This window comes from Tubulanus polymorphus, chromosome 4 (genome assembly GCF_964204645.1).
Source record: "Tubulanus polymorphus chromosome 4, tnTubPoly1.2, whole genome shotgun sequence".
NCBI classification, from domain to species: Eukaryota; Metazoa; Nemertea; class Palaeonemertea; order Tubulaniformes; family Tubulanidae; genus Tubulanus; species Tubulanus polymorphus.
In genome coordinates this window covers 3,369,515-3,383,484 of record NC_134028.1, presented here as the reverse complement: position 1 = coordinate 3,383,484, position 13,970 = coordinate 3,369,515, and the positions used below count along the sequence as shown (strand labels likewise).

At 36.6% G+C, this 13,970-nt stretch overlaps 2 protein-coding genes across 4 annotated transcripts in view; both read right to left on the bottom strand.

Moving 5' to 3' along the window:
- Positions 1-2,984: 2,984 nt before the first annotated feature.
- LOC141904135 (hatching enzyme 1.2-like) lies at positions 2,985-5,401 on the bottom strand. The gene is made up of 8 exons (XM_074792658.1): positions 5,292-5,401; positions 5,133-5,157; positions 4,973-5,037; positions 4,666-4,735; positions 4,455-4,584; positions 3,826-4,007; positions 3,380-3,473; positions 2,985-3,155 (listed from the first exon to the last, which is right to left on the bottom strand). Exons 1-8 carry the CDS (start codon positions 5,343-5,345, stop codon positions 3,047-3,049), a joined length of 729 nt encoding a protein of 242 aa, XP_074648759.1. The 5' UTR covers positions 5,346-5,401; the 3' UTR covers positions 2,985-3,046.
- A 1,025-nt stretch (positions 5,402-6,426) lies between these two features.
- LOC141903692 (uncharacterized) overlaps positions 6,427-13,970 on the bottom strand; it is a 55,598-nt gene continuing 48,054 nt past the window's right edge. For all 3 annotated transcript variants that reach the window (XM_074791927.1, XM_074791928.1, XM_074791929.1), the window contains 3 exons: positions 11,053-11,155; positions 10,821-10,962; positions 6,427-10,719 (listed from right to left, as the gene is read on the bottom strand). In XM_074791927.1, the coding sequence (XP_074648028.1) occupies positions 9,943-10,719; positions 10,821-10,962; positions 11,053-11,155 (1,022 nt within the window). In that variant the 3' untranslated portion in view covers positions 6,427-9,942. The remainder of the gene's footprint in view (positions 10,720-10,820; positions 10,963-11,052; positions 11,156-13,970) is intronic.

The window sequence follows — 13,970 nt, the reverse complement described above, 5'->3', positions numbered from 1 at the left end:
GTTTTTCATAATAACAACGGTTCCATTTTCGGTGGTAATAACACTTTTTTTGATTCCGGGATGGGGTGAACATTTGACCATGATTTATGTAATAGCCGACAATCTATCTATTTGGAATTACTCGGCAAACTTCTATCTGTATATTTTGACTGGGCGTGAGTTGCGAGAGAACTTAAAGATTATGTTCAGAAATCGTTTAACAAAGTCCATTATAATATGTAAGAAATAAGGAAACATGAACGTGTCTGCGAAGCTTTCGTTGTTGTTGAAATATGTTAGATTTGAAATTGTGTTGAATCTGTTAGCAAATTATCATTTCATTTGTCGAAATTTAAGCAGATAATATGACCATTGTCAGAGTAATAGAAAATCAATTCAAATGAAATCGACTCAGATGATGCACTAAAAAACACAATAACTGATGTACCCCATGAACCATAACACGGCTGTCGTAAGGTGTTTTTTTTTCAGTTGTATTTCTCGAACGAACAATGGCTTCACGTAAATTCTCATTGATTAGATTAGACTGTGGATATTGCTGATTGCTTATTACATACACAACACAATCAGAAACAGATCCAGGAATTAAGAATTAATGGGGAGGGGAGGGGGTTGGCACCCGAGCGTAGTCACTTAGCCTTTAATGGGGATTTTGGGGTTCTCCTTCAAGAAAATCTGGAATAATGTATGAATTGAGAGCAGCTAAGGATTCTTTGACTCTAAAAAAAGATGGCGATAATTTTCTACTGCGTAAATTTTTCAAGTCACGCTGTGAAAATGTTATCTTAACAGAAATAGGGGGCCATGCGCTTCGTCGAAATCGGCACCTGACATTGAAGCTATTATTAACCATTGCATAAATCGTTTTGCGAAGTCACATTTAAAAATATCTTTAAAACTCAAAAAACATATTTCTAGAGATAGCGTCGAACAGGACCAGTTTCATATTCATGGCTCAGATTTAAGACCAGTCTATGACCATCTTAGTTCTATAGCAAATCTAACGACTTAATACTAGTCTAAAGATTCAAAGCCATGTTTGGACTTATATCAATACTGTGCAACTGAACCTGACGAAAAATTCTGCGCAGAAACATGAGAAAAGTCGACACCAGAAATTTTCATCGAAAACGATTTAAAAAAAAAAATGTGCAGTTAGATTCATTTAAACGTGTATACTTTCAAATTTGTATTTATATAATTTTTCATTAATATCGCAATTCAAATGATTTCAAAATAAATGTCGTTTGATGTGATTATAGCATTTCCATTTGTGTAATGTGAATCTATATATAGTTTCATTCTTTCAAAAATTCTCTGCATCTTACGTCCGTCGTTAGACAAAGGCTGTATAGAGAAATTCAAGACCAGTGATTGGGTAACGTTTACTGAGAAAATGATGAACGACACGGCTAAGGGCACTACTGATTTGACGGTTTACAAACGCGTTTATCTAGATATAGCAATGCACGTATCCCCTCGCGCGGATAACATAGATATATCTTGGTGGATGAGAAATATTAACATGGTTTTCATCGTCATATTTGGTTTAATCGGTAACAGTCTTATCATCATATCGATGATGCATAAGAAAACCTGGAAGAAGTCATACAGTAGATTCTTTATCGCTATTGCCTTCAACGATACGTTTCTCGTTGTTTATATGTTTTGCGTTTTGTTGAACAATATTTGTTTCCAGATTTCGGGTGATCTTTGCATCAATTTGAGTTCGTACACTAAATGTGGACTCTTTCTTTATGTGTTGAATGTAACAAGTTGCAGCAGCCCCACGATTCTCATGTTAGTTTCGTTAGAAAGAATGTCTGTTATCACTTTTCCGTTCAGAGGGCCTCGATTTTGGACAATGAAAGTCGCAAATGTTTCAATCGTCCTGGTTGAATCGATAAATATGTTGTGGTTCTTGTTTTTCTGGTTCACGATGCCTACTGATGGACCTGCTTGTTATTATACCCCACTTGGTTCTCTTCTGCACACTGCCTATATGTTTGTCTTCATGTGTTACCTACCGGCTATCGTTCTCAGCGTAGCGACTATGATTATCCTTGTATCAATGAGGTCTGCAAGGAAGGTCATTTCGTCGTCAAAAACTCAAACCGATTCTAACCAAGTTGCCGTCATGGTCGTTTCAGCATGTGTGTTTTTCATAGTAACAACGGTTCCATTTTCGGTGGTGATAACACTTTTTCTGATTCCGGGATGGGCGGAGAATTTAACGACGATCTATCTCATATCCGACAATCTTTCTATTTGGAATTACTCGGCAAACTTCTATCTGTATATTCTGACTGGGCGTGAGTTGCGAGAGAACTTAAAAAATATTTTTAGACATTGTATATCAAAAACTATTGTTCGTCAGAAATAAACCTGTTAGAGACCTTCACAAGTTTGCGATGCTTTTGTTGTTGTTGAATTATGCTATGAAAACCATTCTGTTCGTGAATATTAGAAAACAGATTAAGGTTTTCAATACGGAAAAAGTTTGAGAACGTACACATTGTCAGTGTGTTAAGATTTGATTAAATTACGGAAATGTATTGTCAGTATGGATTAGCTTAATGATATCAGATTCATTCATATTCTTCTCAAAATCGATAACACAGCGTGGCGTAAATGAATACTTTCACGACCTGCACCAAATGGATTTCTACCACAAGTCGTTTCGTGCGGACAGTAGTTTTACTGGTGGATTTTTGAGTTACAACATTAATCACCCACATCAGTGATAATGCTATCATCAATTACTTACTACTATATTCACATGACGAGATAAATGCTAGAGCACATAGCGCACATATATAAGCCCGAAACATGAAACAAAAACGAATTTCTGGCTGGTTTCGTGACTGCGTGTATCGCTCCGAATCACGAAACACGGTTTGATGAAACAATGAGCTATATGCAAGCATTTTTCTGAACAGGTTTTTGTAAAAATCCAAAATTCTCCAGAACGCTAAACCGGGGAATAACCGGTAATCAGCGGAACTTTATTCGTATCAATACGATTTTTTCAATATTGAAATCGTAACTAACAACCATAAAGAATCTTTAATCTCTTGATATCAACATTGTGCAGCTTTCTTGTACCGATTTGAGCACCTGCCTGAACGGGCACCATGGTGGGTCGTCCATTAGCACTGAAAAAGTATTGCGAAACAATCGATGAATATAGGAAATAATTAATTGAAACATGGTAGTATCAAAGGTGAATTCGCACACAAATCTGATTGATATTTATGGAATGCGAGACGATCATTATCAAATAAATTGTCGACATGGTCTTATGTTTCATATTTGTCAAGTGTATTGAACAAAATATCCAAAATACATGATGGAACAAGCAAACAAACAAATTCATTACCTGAACGCAAATTTTCCATAATGCATTATCGATGCATAAGTGTACCTAGAGTCTTGATTGTTTGTGTTCGCCTTGTCAAAGTTGAAAGCCATATCTAAAACAAACAAAAAATCATCAGAAAGATTAGACGGTTTTTAAACAAATTTGTTCTATTAGATGCGACGAGAAGATACACAATATCCGTGTATAACGAGAGAAATCCCACGATAAATTCAGCCAACACGAGAAACTTGAATAGATGATTGCGCAACGTTTCGGCTAAAGACTATTAGCCATCATCAGGCGTACTGAATGTTTCATGAAAGAATGTTTCAGTACGCCTGATGATGGCTAATAGTCTTTAGCCGAAACGTTGCGCAAATATATATACTCATCCATTCAAGTTGCTCGTTTTGGCTGAATTTATTGTGGTATTTCTCTCGTTGTTCTATTAGATGACTGCTTACTGCGCTGTATATTGTCCCAGTTGATTCGAAGGTATCTATCCCGGTCGGATCTACATTGCTCATGCATGAATCCGAGTGCGTGCAGAAACTCGTGTTGAATTGTACCAACACTATGAACGCAGCCCTGTTCATTCAGCGACATCTTCTGAGCACCACCGACCATACCGACTTGCGAGTAACAACTTGAGAGAAGAGAACAAAATGTAGATCGAATAGTTACATTGTTCTTCGAATATAAGGTAAACGTCGTCTAAGTCGGACAAACGGTCACCGTGAGGTAAGCGAAGTTTCAGTTTGAGACAGGAAAAATAAGAACGGGCGTCATCGATTTTATTCTTGCCCGAGTTAGACAAAAGGCCTGTTCGAGTAAATCAAGGTTTTTACTTTAACTTCATCAGTCGTCCAGCGTATATACTATATTATCAACAACGTTCTCAGATAAGTACGTATGATCGATACCCTTGAAATTTTATGGACGTTTGAGAGACATTTATATTTATGATAAAATTGAAATATGGTTGGTTTTAGTTCTTTATATACGATGCTGCCATAAACACCACTTCACAAAATGACACGAGTGTCCTATATTATCTCATAATCTAACATAGACAAATAATTGTGCCACGTACCCGTCTCCGCTGAAAATATTAACAAAATTTTGCTGATTTGCCGAGGTTCTACGTTTAAATCTGATGCATCCTCCGGTACTCTGCGTTATCTCATTCAAAGCTCGTCGTATCATATCCTGACCGTACGGACCTGCAATCACGCGGTAGAGATATAAATGCACACACATTTCACGACATTGTCATTGGCTTCACCTATCGACATAGAACTTACTCATCTGCTTGTCGTCATAGATAACGACGTTGTTGTACCATAGACGCGCGCCGACCAGAGCATTACGGAACTGAAATTCGAATCACCCAATATTTTTGTGAAGAAAATGGTCCATTTCGTTTCATGTTTCTTTTTACATTTTCTAACTAACGCGGATAAAAGTGAAATCAAACCCTTAGCCTGATCATTCAATTCTGTTAACCAGAATATTGTTTGCGACTCTACTTATGACAAACATTAGATATATCTTACAAAGAAAACCCATTAAAATTCATTTCTTATATGTTAGATGAATTTCTATGCTTACCGCTCCACTGCTCGATATGTCGATGTCGCCTTGATATTTGCCAGAAAACTCCATCGGATTTTCCTCTATTCGTGTTTCGAATGAATATTTAAAAGATACCGGTTTGATTATAAAAGAATGTTTCGAAGCTATTTACAAATAGGTATTACGATTCACTTACGTTTATACTTTTCAAATTCCGAGTCCTTGAAAACGAAGACAATATAAAAATAACTGTAATTAATTTCTCGACCTTCGTTTTCCACTATTAAACCAGAAAATATTGAAGTATATGATAATTTTTCTTATTTTATTTACAGTAAAATATAGCATTTTTTACCTGTCCGTGGACAGTAACGGCTAAGAAAACGGCACAAAGCACAGCCGCAAACATCGTTTAATTCCTCCAAATACAGCAGATGAAATCAAAGGAACGAAGATCTCGTATTCTTATTTATCCATAACATCTATTTATTCACATGTCACCCATATCGATAATGTTTTGTTGAATATTTGTATTTTATGTTGACAACCGTTTTTATCAGTTATTTAATGACTGTAGCTAATCGGCTGTCAAATTGTTTCCGCCACATTAAATTAAATTCACCAGCCCACTCATCATTTTAATTAATCACCTCGCTTGAAGGCCGAATTTTAAACGTGTCACATTAGTAGCCCTTAATGAGGTATTGAACATTCTTATCGATTCTATTGTAAAAACAGCACCAGAAAACATTATCGTGGCATCAGTGACTGTGAAATGTATTTGAGAAACATCATGTATAAATAGATATTGTGTCACGATATGTTTTCACGTGGTTATCATCTGAATATATTTGAAATCTGAGTAAAGCTGAAATCTTGTTTGCCAACTTTTTAAAAACTTTCCGAACAACAATATTCGTGTCATGATATCAGAATGAATGATAGCTTCGGAAATCTCCTCTCAATGACTGGTGTATTCGGAGGCAGTGATTTTTAAGAAAAACGGCTGTGACTTCCCAAAACTATTTAAATTGTATTCACATTATTTATAGATCTATTTGTACGAAAGTATATTGTTTGATTGCTTTAAATTCAGTGTAACTGTCAACCAATTCAAATATTTGTATCGACAATACTTAGATCACCTGGCTTACTTCTCAACGTACATCCCTTTTAACCATTTTTCCGATTCTATTCTAAACCTTCAGGTATTAACATTAGTTGTAAAGTAAGTGGAAAAATCTCAATCAGAAAAATATCCGGCGTTTGATGTCTCAGATTCAGTTCGTTTGGTGTTCGTCAAAACAGTTGTCCTGTTTCTCATAGATAAATATGATAAATTAGTGTCAGTGTGGCAGTCAGACAACTTGTTACAGTTAAATCCACCAGGTGGTGGTTTCGTGCAAAGTGAAAACGTCTATCCTTGATTCTGTGAACTCCTAACGCGATCACGAAGAAAACCAACACGGAAATATGCATTTAATTCGATATCTGTTTTTATTGAAGGCCAAACTACATTACGTATAACATGACACAGCAGTTGACCGTAAATATTTACACCAAAAATCACAACAGAATATATAAATATACATAATAAATAAATCAACAATTTACTTATCATATATACGTTATATATTAATTTCTGATATAGTACGTTTTTCGTTTCGTTATTTACATTTTTATAAGTACAAAATATAAAAATATTGGAGATTTTTAACACGTCTCGGCCATTCGTTGCATAACAATGAAATATCACGAACTTGTAACGTTTAAACTTAGCTTCTCTCTCGTTCCCGGTTCATACAAGGCACCACATCTTCATTATTTTCCATTCAAACATTTTATGTGTTAAGCGAAATCTCCAGAATTAATACCCATTACGATTTGCTTGACTTAAATTATATTATGTTTAGCGATATACGATAATATTTTTTACTATTTACATAATTGGGATACAGCGCGACCGATTAGTTATAACATGTACCCGTAAATATTGCACGAAGGTTATTTTCAGCATGCGGGGCAATGGGTGGTTTTGAAAGAACATTTACTTCATTTAGGTGGTGGGTTCTGCGAGTGTAAATATTACTTCCTATTTGTTTATTCTGCTGGCTCGAACAGATGGGACCCGTAGCCTTCTCGGGACTTGAATGAAAACTTTCTTATTGTACAGTTTTTATATACCGGGCGGAACTTCTATCCACCAAAATATTAACCTACTCGAGTTAAGATACACATGCTTTATATTTATATACAATATATGTATTCATATAGGAAGAGCATGAGTTTTAACAATAAACAATCGCTTTTAACAAGTGACAATTAACCAATGAGCTTCATACTTAACAAATTCCGTCGAACTAACAAGTACATATTGTTTTAAATCTCGCTTCCCTGATTATCGAGTCCTGATTTCATGTCTTGTACATTTAACGAATCAATACTTAACAATGACGCAAGACGATTAGTTTTAACGAACAGGGAATCGTTGTCTTCCGCGCCGCGACGCAAACCAGACGCTTTTATGGTTTCGGTTGCTTTGATAGGTCGTGCATACGTTTCTTTATAATTCCCAGCAGGTAAACAAACAATTAGCAAAAATCTAGTCCGATTTATCCATTCAATAAACACAAAAATGACACATGAATTTGTGTAAAATTGAAATGCTAAGTTAGAAAGTTGGTAGGGTTTGGATTAACCATCATTATGATAGAGTCGTATTGATATAAGTGTGGGGTATTCAAGCCTATACTGAAATTTTGTCAATGCCAATTCTTACATGTTCTCGAATTAATTGGTCATAGGTAAGTTGTTCAAAGTTGGTTGGAGCTAGATGGTGGATAAATTTTTGGTGGCAATTGAAATTGTGTTGTTACGTCATGATTATCCATCGGTTGACTCCAACCAGCATTTGAGCTTAGGTAGTGACCATTCAAGATACAACCTGCGGGACATAAAATGTATTATCCAATTCTGCTGTATGGCTCTTATAAAACAAAACCCGCCTTGACGTAAGTAATTGTATCTATTAATTTCTATAATGATCACGAAGTTATTTCATCTTTATCGTAGTCCCATCAACACGACAGTGTGAGTGAGATTGAGAAGGGATCAAGGGTTTATGGGGAAGGACATTATCTCCGGAATGTAATTTTTACCTACTCAACTCACATAGTTAATGTTCCTTCGATGCGGTATCTGAATTATAAAAGAAAAAAAAAACATTTTGCCACTTTTTTCCCTCCAAAAAAATGAAGAATTCCATAACAATGCGCAAGAACTATGAAAATGACGACAAAGACAGAAATGAAATGTCTAAAAATGATGAAATTTATGAAGAAATATAACGAACAAAAAAATCTCGAATACAAAACAAAGTTTGAGGCGTAATTTCGTCAAATCCGAATATATCAATTACGGGCATTTTAAATGGCACAATATGATCGCCCCCCCGAAAGCAATGTCGATTCGTCGGTAATTTGGGACACTACCACAAAACATACGGAGTAAGTACCGATATCTCTTAGGGATGATGATAATGAACGCGATGTAACGCGTGCATTATTTGCGCTATGTCGAACGAATGAACGATTTCGAGATGATATCAATAAATGTTCGTGAAGTGAGAGATGGATATATGAATGATAAAAGCGAAATGGATTCAATTTGACGACCGACAACAAAATATTTTCAAATCTACATCCGACCGAGCAATGTACATAGATCTAGCTTATTGATTATTTTCATATTTTCAATAATCAATAATTTACTTCATACATCGTTTATATATCAATAATACATTTTTCGAATAATTAAGATGTATTAGCTATTTACACGATTTTTATGTGTCAGATATTATTGTATTCGTTTATCTAACTATACATATGAATACCTTGTAATAAGTAGTAAGACTACGCGATTATTTGAGTCATTGAAGCACATGCAACGGTAAAAAATAAACACGTCTGGTCGTTTATATGCAAGGAATTTCCGAACATTGACTCGAAAACGAAGAATGAGTCCACACCAAAAAAAAAAACATATATACCTGGAAGATAATTCAGGGCATCGATGAATATTCTTATTTCCAATCGAATTTTGCTCTTGGAATTCGTCATCCGTTACGAACATGTTATTCAAATACTTTTCTAAATCACTATTTAAATCATTATCTTGCAGAATTTTTTTCCTAGGAATTGCCGCGTCGTTTGATATTGCGTCAGAAAAAATAGAATCTATATGCTCTCCGAGTTGAAGTGCATACGAATTGCGCCTATAAAAAACCTCCATCTAATTAGATATGACGTTGAAGAATTAGAAATTTGAAATCAAGATCTGTATGCCCTCCGATTAAACGTGCCATAAAACCAAGCTTTATCAACCGTGTTAGGTGTAGTACTCTTATCTTCATGTACATATGCAAGAAAGTATGCATACTGCATGTTACGAGCTTCTGACTGCAAACATTTCTAAATTACGCGCTTGCAAGAAGGGGTGACTATTCGAATCACAGTACATAGAAATCCAACCGTTAGTTCATTTTTCCACGTAAATTCGCCAATTCTCCATTACGACTCTTCAAATTCAAAAGCGAAGGACGATATATCTTACGACATTCCAACCGTCTTCATTGGTACAAAACAATAAAATCACAACAATCATTTTTCAGATAATGCAGTGTCAAATAATACACACGTTAAACAGTCAGAGACCATAATACGTAAAGTATCTGCGCGGATAAAAAAAACCCATAATAATGAAACCTACCCTCCCTAAAACAGATCAAATACTATATGCGGTGTCACCATCATCACCTCACAGGACGACATGTTGGTAATTAAATAACAATTGTTTAAAACTATTATCAATGCTGGAGATCACTATATACTCCTACAGCAACGAACACTAATAGTAATAGTTATATTATCATATTCATAATGTTCTTCTTTCGACGAAACGAGACGTTATCATTGATCACATATTGAGATTTTAGTCAAGAAAATAAATCAAAGAGGCACCGCCTCTTGATTTTCCCGAACGTTCAACAGGTGTTGGTGCTGGTCGATGTTTCGATCATTATACGCAGCACGTAAGTATTTGTTGTTTGTATCTAAATCATCGTCTATTGCATACGGGCTGTACGTGTTCCCGTACTCGTCCCAGGTTAAGCTTCCTCCGGCGCTGCTCTGGTCGCTGCTACCTTTCGAACCTACCAACGCTGCTACTCGTCGATGTAGCAAGATGTCGCGTTCGCTGGACGCGTCACTGTCGCTATCGCTCGACGATGACGCATCGCCGGAGCCGAAATTCCGAATCACCTGCGCGGCGATCTGATGCGCGTTTGCGTCTGGAAGCTGCTGTAGACTTCCCGGATCGCTATCAATGCTCACATAAGCAGGCACACAACTGAGTTTTGTTTCTATATCGCTATCGGCGTTGTCGTAATCACTTGTCGGTTCCTGCTCGATACAGCTACCTGGGCGCGAGTTGGCGTCTTCGCTGCTATATCGCCATCTAAGGGCCGACTCTGTCTTGGAACTTTGGGAAGGAGTGCTATCCTTTGAACCCTGATCGGACTCACCAATGGCTGGCGTATTTTGCAGGCATTGTTCCGGTTTTGGCATTGTTGAGATTCCGCTCAGCCGTGGTCGGCTGTCTGAAGAAGGTTTGGCTTCATCTGTCGGCAAAGTAGTCATCCCGACTTTCATTCTAGGGAAAAGAGCTTCAAAGTCACAGTCTATAGGGTTGATCGGTTCAACTCGAACTGGTTCAGTTTGTGTTTGCTACAAATGTAAAAAGAAATTCAAATAGAGAACTTGCGTATATAGATTACACAGAAATTCTTAAACCTTTCACGACATAACTCAACGCCATATCAACATACACTGCTTAGACGTGTGACTTTAGGTTTCACAGGAACTACTTTCTCCGGTCCGGAAGGCTGATCTGTGGCCATTTCATTTCGAATATCAGCCTTGACCTTTTGCCGCCATTGTCGTCGCCGGTGGAAATCTTCACGACGTTTCCTAATAAGGTAATAGTAAACAAACACCATCATATCATGTTTACGAAACAAGGAAACCTGAAAGTTGATCGGAGTAACATCTTCAACTTACTTAGCCAAACAATAGGCCACTAGACACATTCCTAAAAGTACTAGCACACCTATAACAATACCAAGGACAGTGATGACCCGATCCTGATGACGTCTCTCGGCTCCTGTAACACGATAAAGACATACATCATACATCGATATCGAAACATTAGAAACACAACCAGCCAAATTTCATAATATTCATGAAGTTGCTGTTATGAATTGAGCCGTTACACATTATTTCTAAGTTTGAAAACCGATATACAACTTAATCTTCCGTAAATGAATTTGTATTCATTAAAACCGCTTTTATCATCTTACCGAAATATCAGATTTTCGAAGAAGATTCAAATGACTCGCGTTATGTACCATGCAAATGATGGACAACATGCTCGGCATGCAGGGATTATAACTGGACTACGAAGATTGTCCATCTCGTAATAATATCTAACAATCTTAGTAAAGATACATGCTGGACAATATGAAAAATTTATATAAACATACATACATAAAATAACAAAAATAATTGGTTATAATATCACGAAAAAATGTAGGTCCTACGCAATTAGTGAGTTCCACTTGGAATCCACTTTAACGTACGGCGCACAATATTCAACAAGTGTGAAATGAATATTGAAACTTTAAAACAGAATTCAATATACATTGCACTTATGATATAATGTGATTTTTGCTGATTCCCTGCCACAAAAAAAAAGAACAGACCAGATCCGATACACTTAGAAAAAATACAAAAAAAACTGATATGCCAACAAAAACATTAAAGGCCGCCTACCACATAATTCTAAAATTTTAGTGGGCTTTCTTTTCCTGGTTGCTAAGCAACAATGTCTGGCTGCTGGACAACACCGACACATTGACTGCCGTAACTAAGGACGAACACAATGTAACAACGCGAGAGAGTGAATGTAAATGTAGTTATGATGAGTGATTTGAGTGACGAGGTGACGTGGGGGGTACGTAGGTAAAAGGGTATATCGGTGCAGATCGAGAAAAGCCCACGAACAACACAGATTATTATAGAGTACCTTCATGAAATTCATCCCCCTGCTTTTGAATTAGCAGCCCAGGAAGAGTAGCACGTGAGGCAACCGGCCAGCTGGCATTTAATAATTATATCACACACTTAGTGTGTCAACCTGAAAATAGGTAGGCAGCTCTTAGTAATACAAACACCATCACAACATACATGTCACTCGTTAAGGACTCCCTTAAGACGCATACCTTTTGGACTTTTTGATGCAGACGCGACATTCGAAGACCAGGCCCGCGCTAACCAAAGTCCATACCACTCAGTCTGTTGTATCGCCGTATGGCTACCTGTGTTATTAAACAATTCTTACTATACAAAGGGCCATAGTCATGTAATGATTTTAAGGCACCACTATAACCATATAGTTCATAATTAAACTTTCAGTTCCGTTCACTGAAAATTTAACTGCAAACTCCGCCATCTTGTATGAGGTTAAACTGGGTTTCAGACTCCTGTCGCATATAGACGATAACCTTTTAAACACCGTTTCCCCTTTTTTTAAGTATCATTGTAAGCAAGCTCTGTATCTACGGCGCCAACAGGCACCGATTTATCTCGGTGAATATCGTAGAGCTACGAGGAGGGAAATTAGTCATCTTAACTACAATTTACATTGATTATCAGTATTTATCAATATGAATAAATCAATGAATTTAAAAGAGCAAATGTATATATAACCTATAGTATATAACAAACGATTTCAATTAAATAAGAGAACAATGTTATAAACAACTCAGAATACGCTCCCGTTATGGGCATGCGGTGCGCAGACATATAGAATATATTTTTGCTCATATATAATATAATATCTCAATGAAAAATTGAAATACTGATGATGATAGACAGTACATGGTGTGGACTATACATTGGCGGCGGGCGTGCAGACATTTAAACACAAGAACATCGACAGTGAGAAACACTATAGTAAGAATACCAAGTGATACGGGTACGAAATTGTGCACTGGAGTTCATATCATTTCTATTGAGAACAAAATAGACGCGAATGGTCACTCGAAACCAAATACAGAATTATGCGATTTTTGTCGATAGCGATTCGAATCTATTTTTGCGAAACTAACATTTTGCTGAAGTTAGGATAAATTCCAGAACTTGAATGTGAATTATTTAATCATTTTTATTTATAACCAGGAAACCGAAGTGGTGTTTCCTGGTTCGGGTTACTCTGTATCGCTGACATTTCCGAACGAAACTCGAGACCCAGTTCAATACCATCCAACATTTTCTTACACCGCAAAGGTTATGCATATCATATGACTGACGATGTGGGATTACGGGGACAAAACCGAAAACGGAGTTTTGATACTTGATCCTATCATCTAAATGAAGTAAACTAGGTCGATCGCATGACGTAGATATCATTTACGTAATGGGTACACAAGCGCTAAAAACGTAACCTCAAAGTGTCAACGACAAAATCGTGTGTCCTTCTCGGGGCCACCCCACGTCACCGTATTCACTACTAATAAGTCAAAAATAATCACATAACAGTAAGTGACTTACGCGCCTAACTTGTGTTATAAACATCGGCCACTTATACTATTGATAATAACAGATTGACGAATCGTTCAGATATTTTGTAAATCAAATTATTGTTGTTAGTTGAAAAGTAATGGCCCAATTGGAACCAAATTAAAAAAAAAAATTAAAAAAAACGATTAATCGAGCATTGAATTAGATTACAATCGAGAAGCTTCGCACACGTCTGGTTCGTTAGTTAGTTACTGTTTTAAAACGACATTTTATTTTTCATTAGATCCATTTTGTGCGGTAAGACATTCAAGCACAACTGAGGTAGGACTAAAACATAAGTACACACTCGTGATAGAAGTTATCTATTTGTGGAAATTTGACAGGAACATCTGAAATTC

Excerpts from the sequence above, each read along its gene's own strand:
- LOC141904135 (XM_074792658.1), bottom strand. The coding sequence starts at position 5,345 with ATGTTTGCGGCTGTGCTTTGTGCCGTTTTCTTAGCCGTTACTGTCCAC. Across the intron at positions 4,585-4,665 it reads CTATGACGACAAGCAGATGA|GTCCGTACGGTCAGGATATG; the intron begins GTAAGTTCTATG and ends GCGTGATTGCAG. Across the intron at positions 3,156-3,379 it reads TATGGAAAATTTGCGTTCAG|TGCTAATGGACGACCCACCA; the intron begins GTAATGAATTTG and ends ATACTTTTTCAG.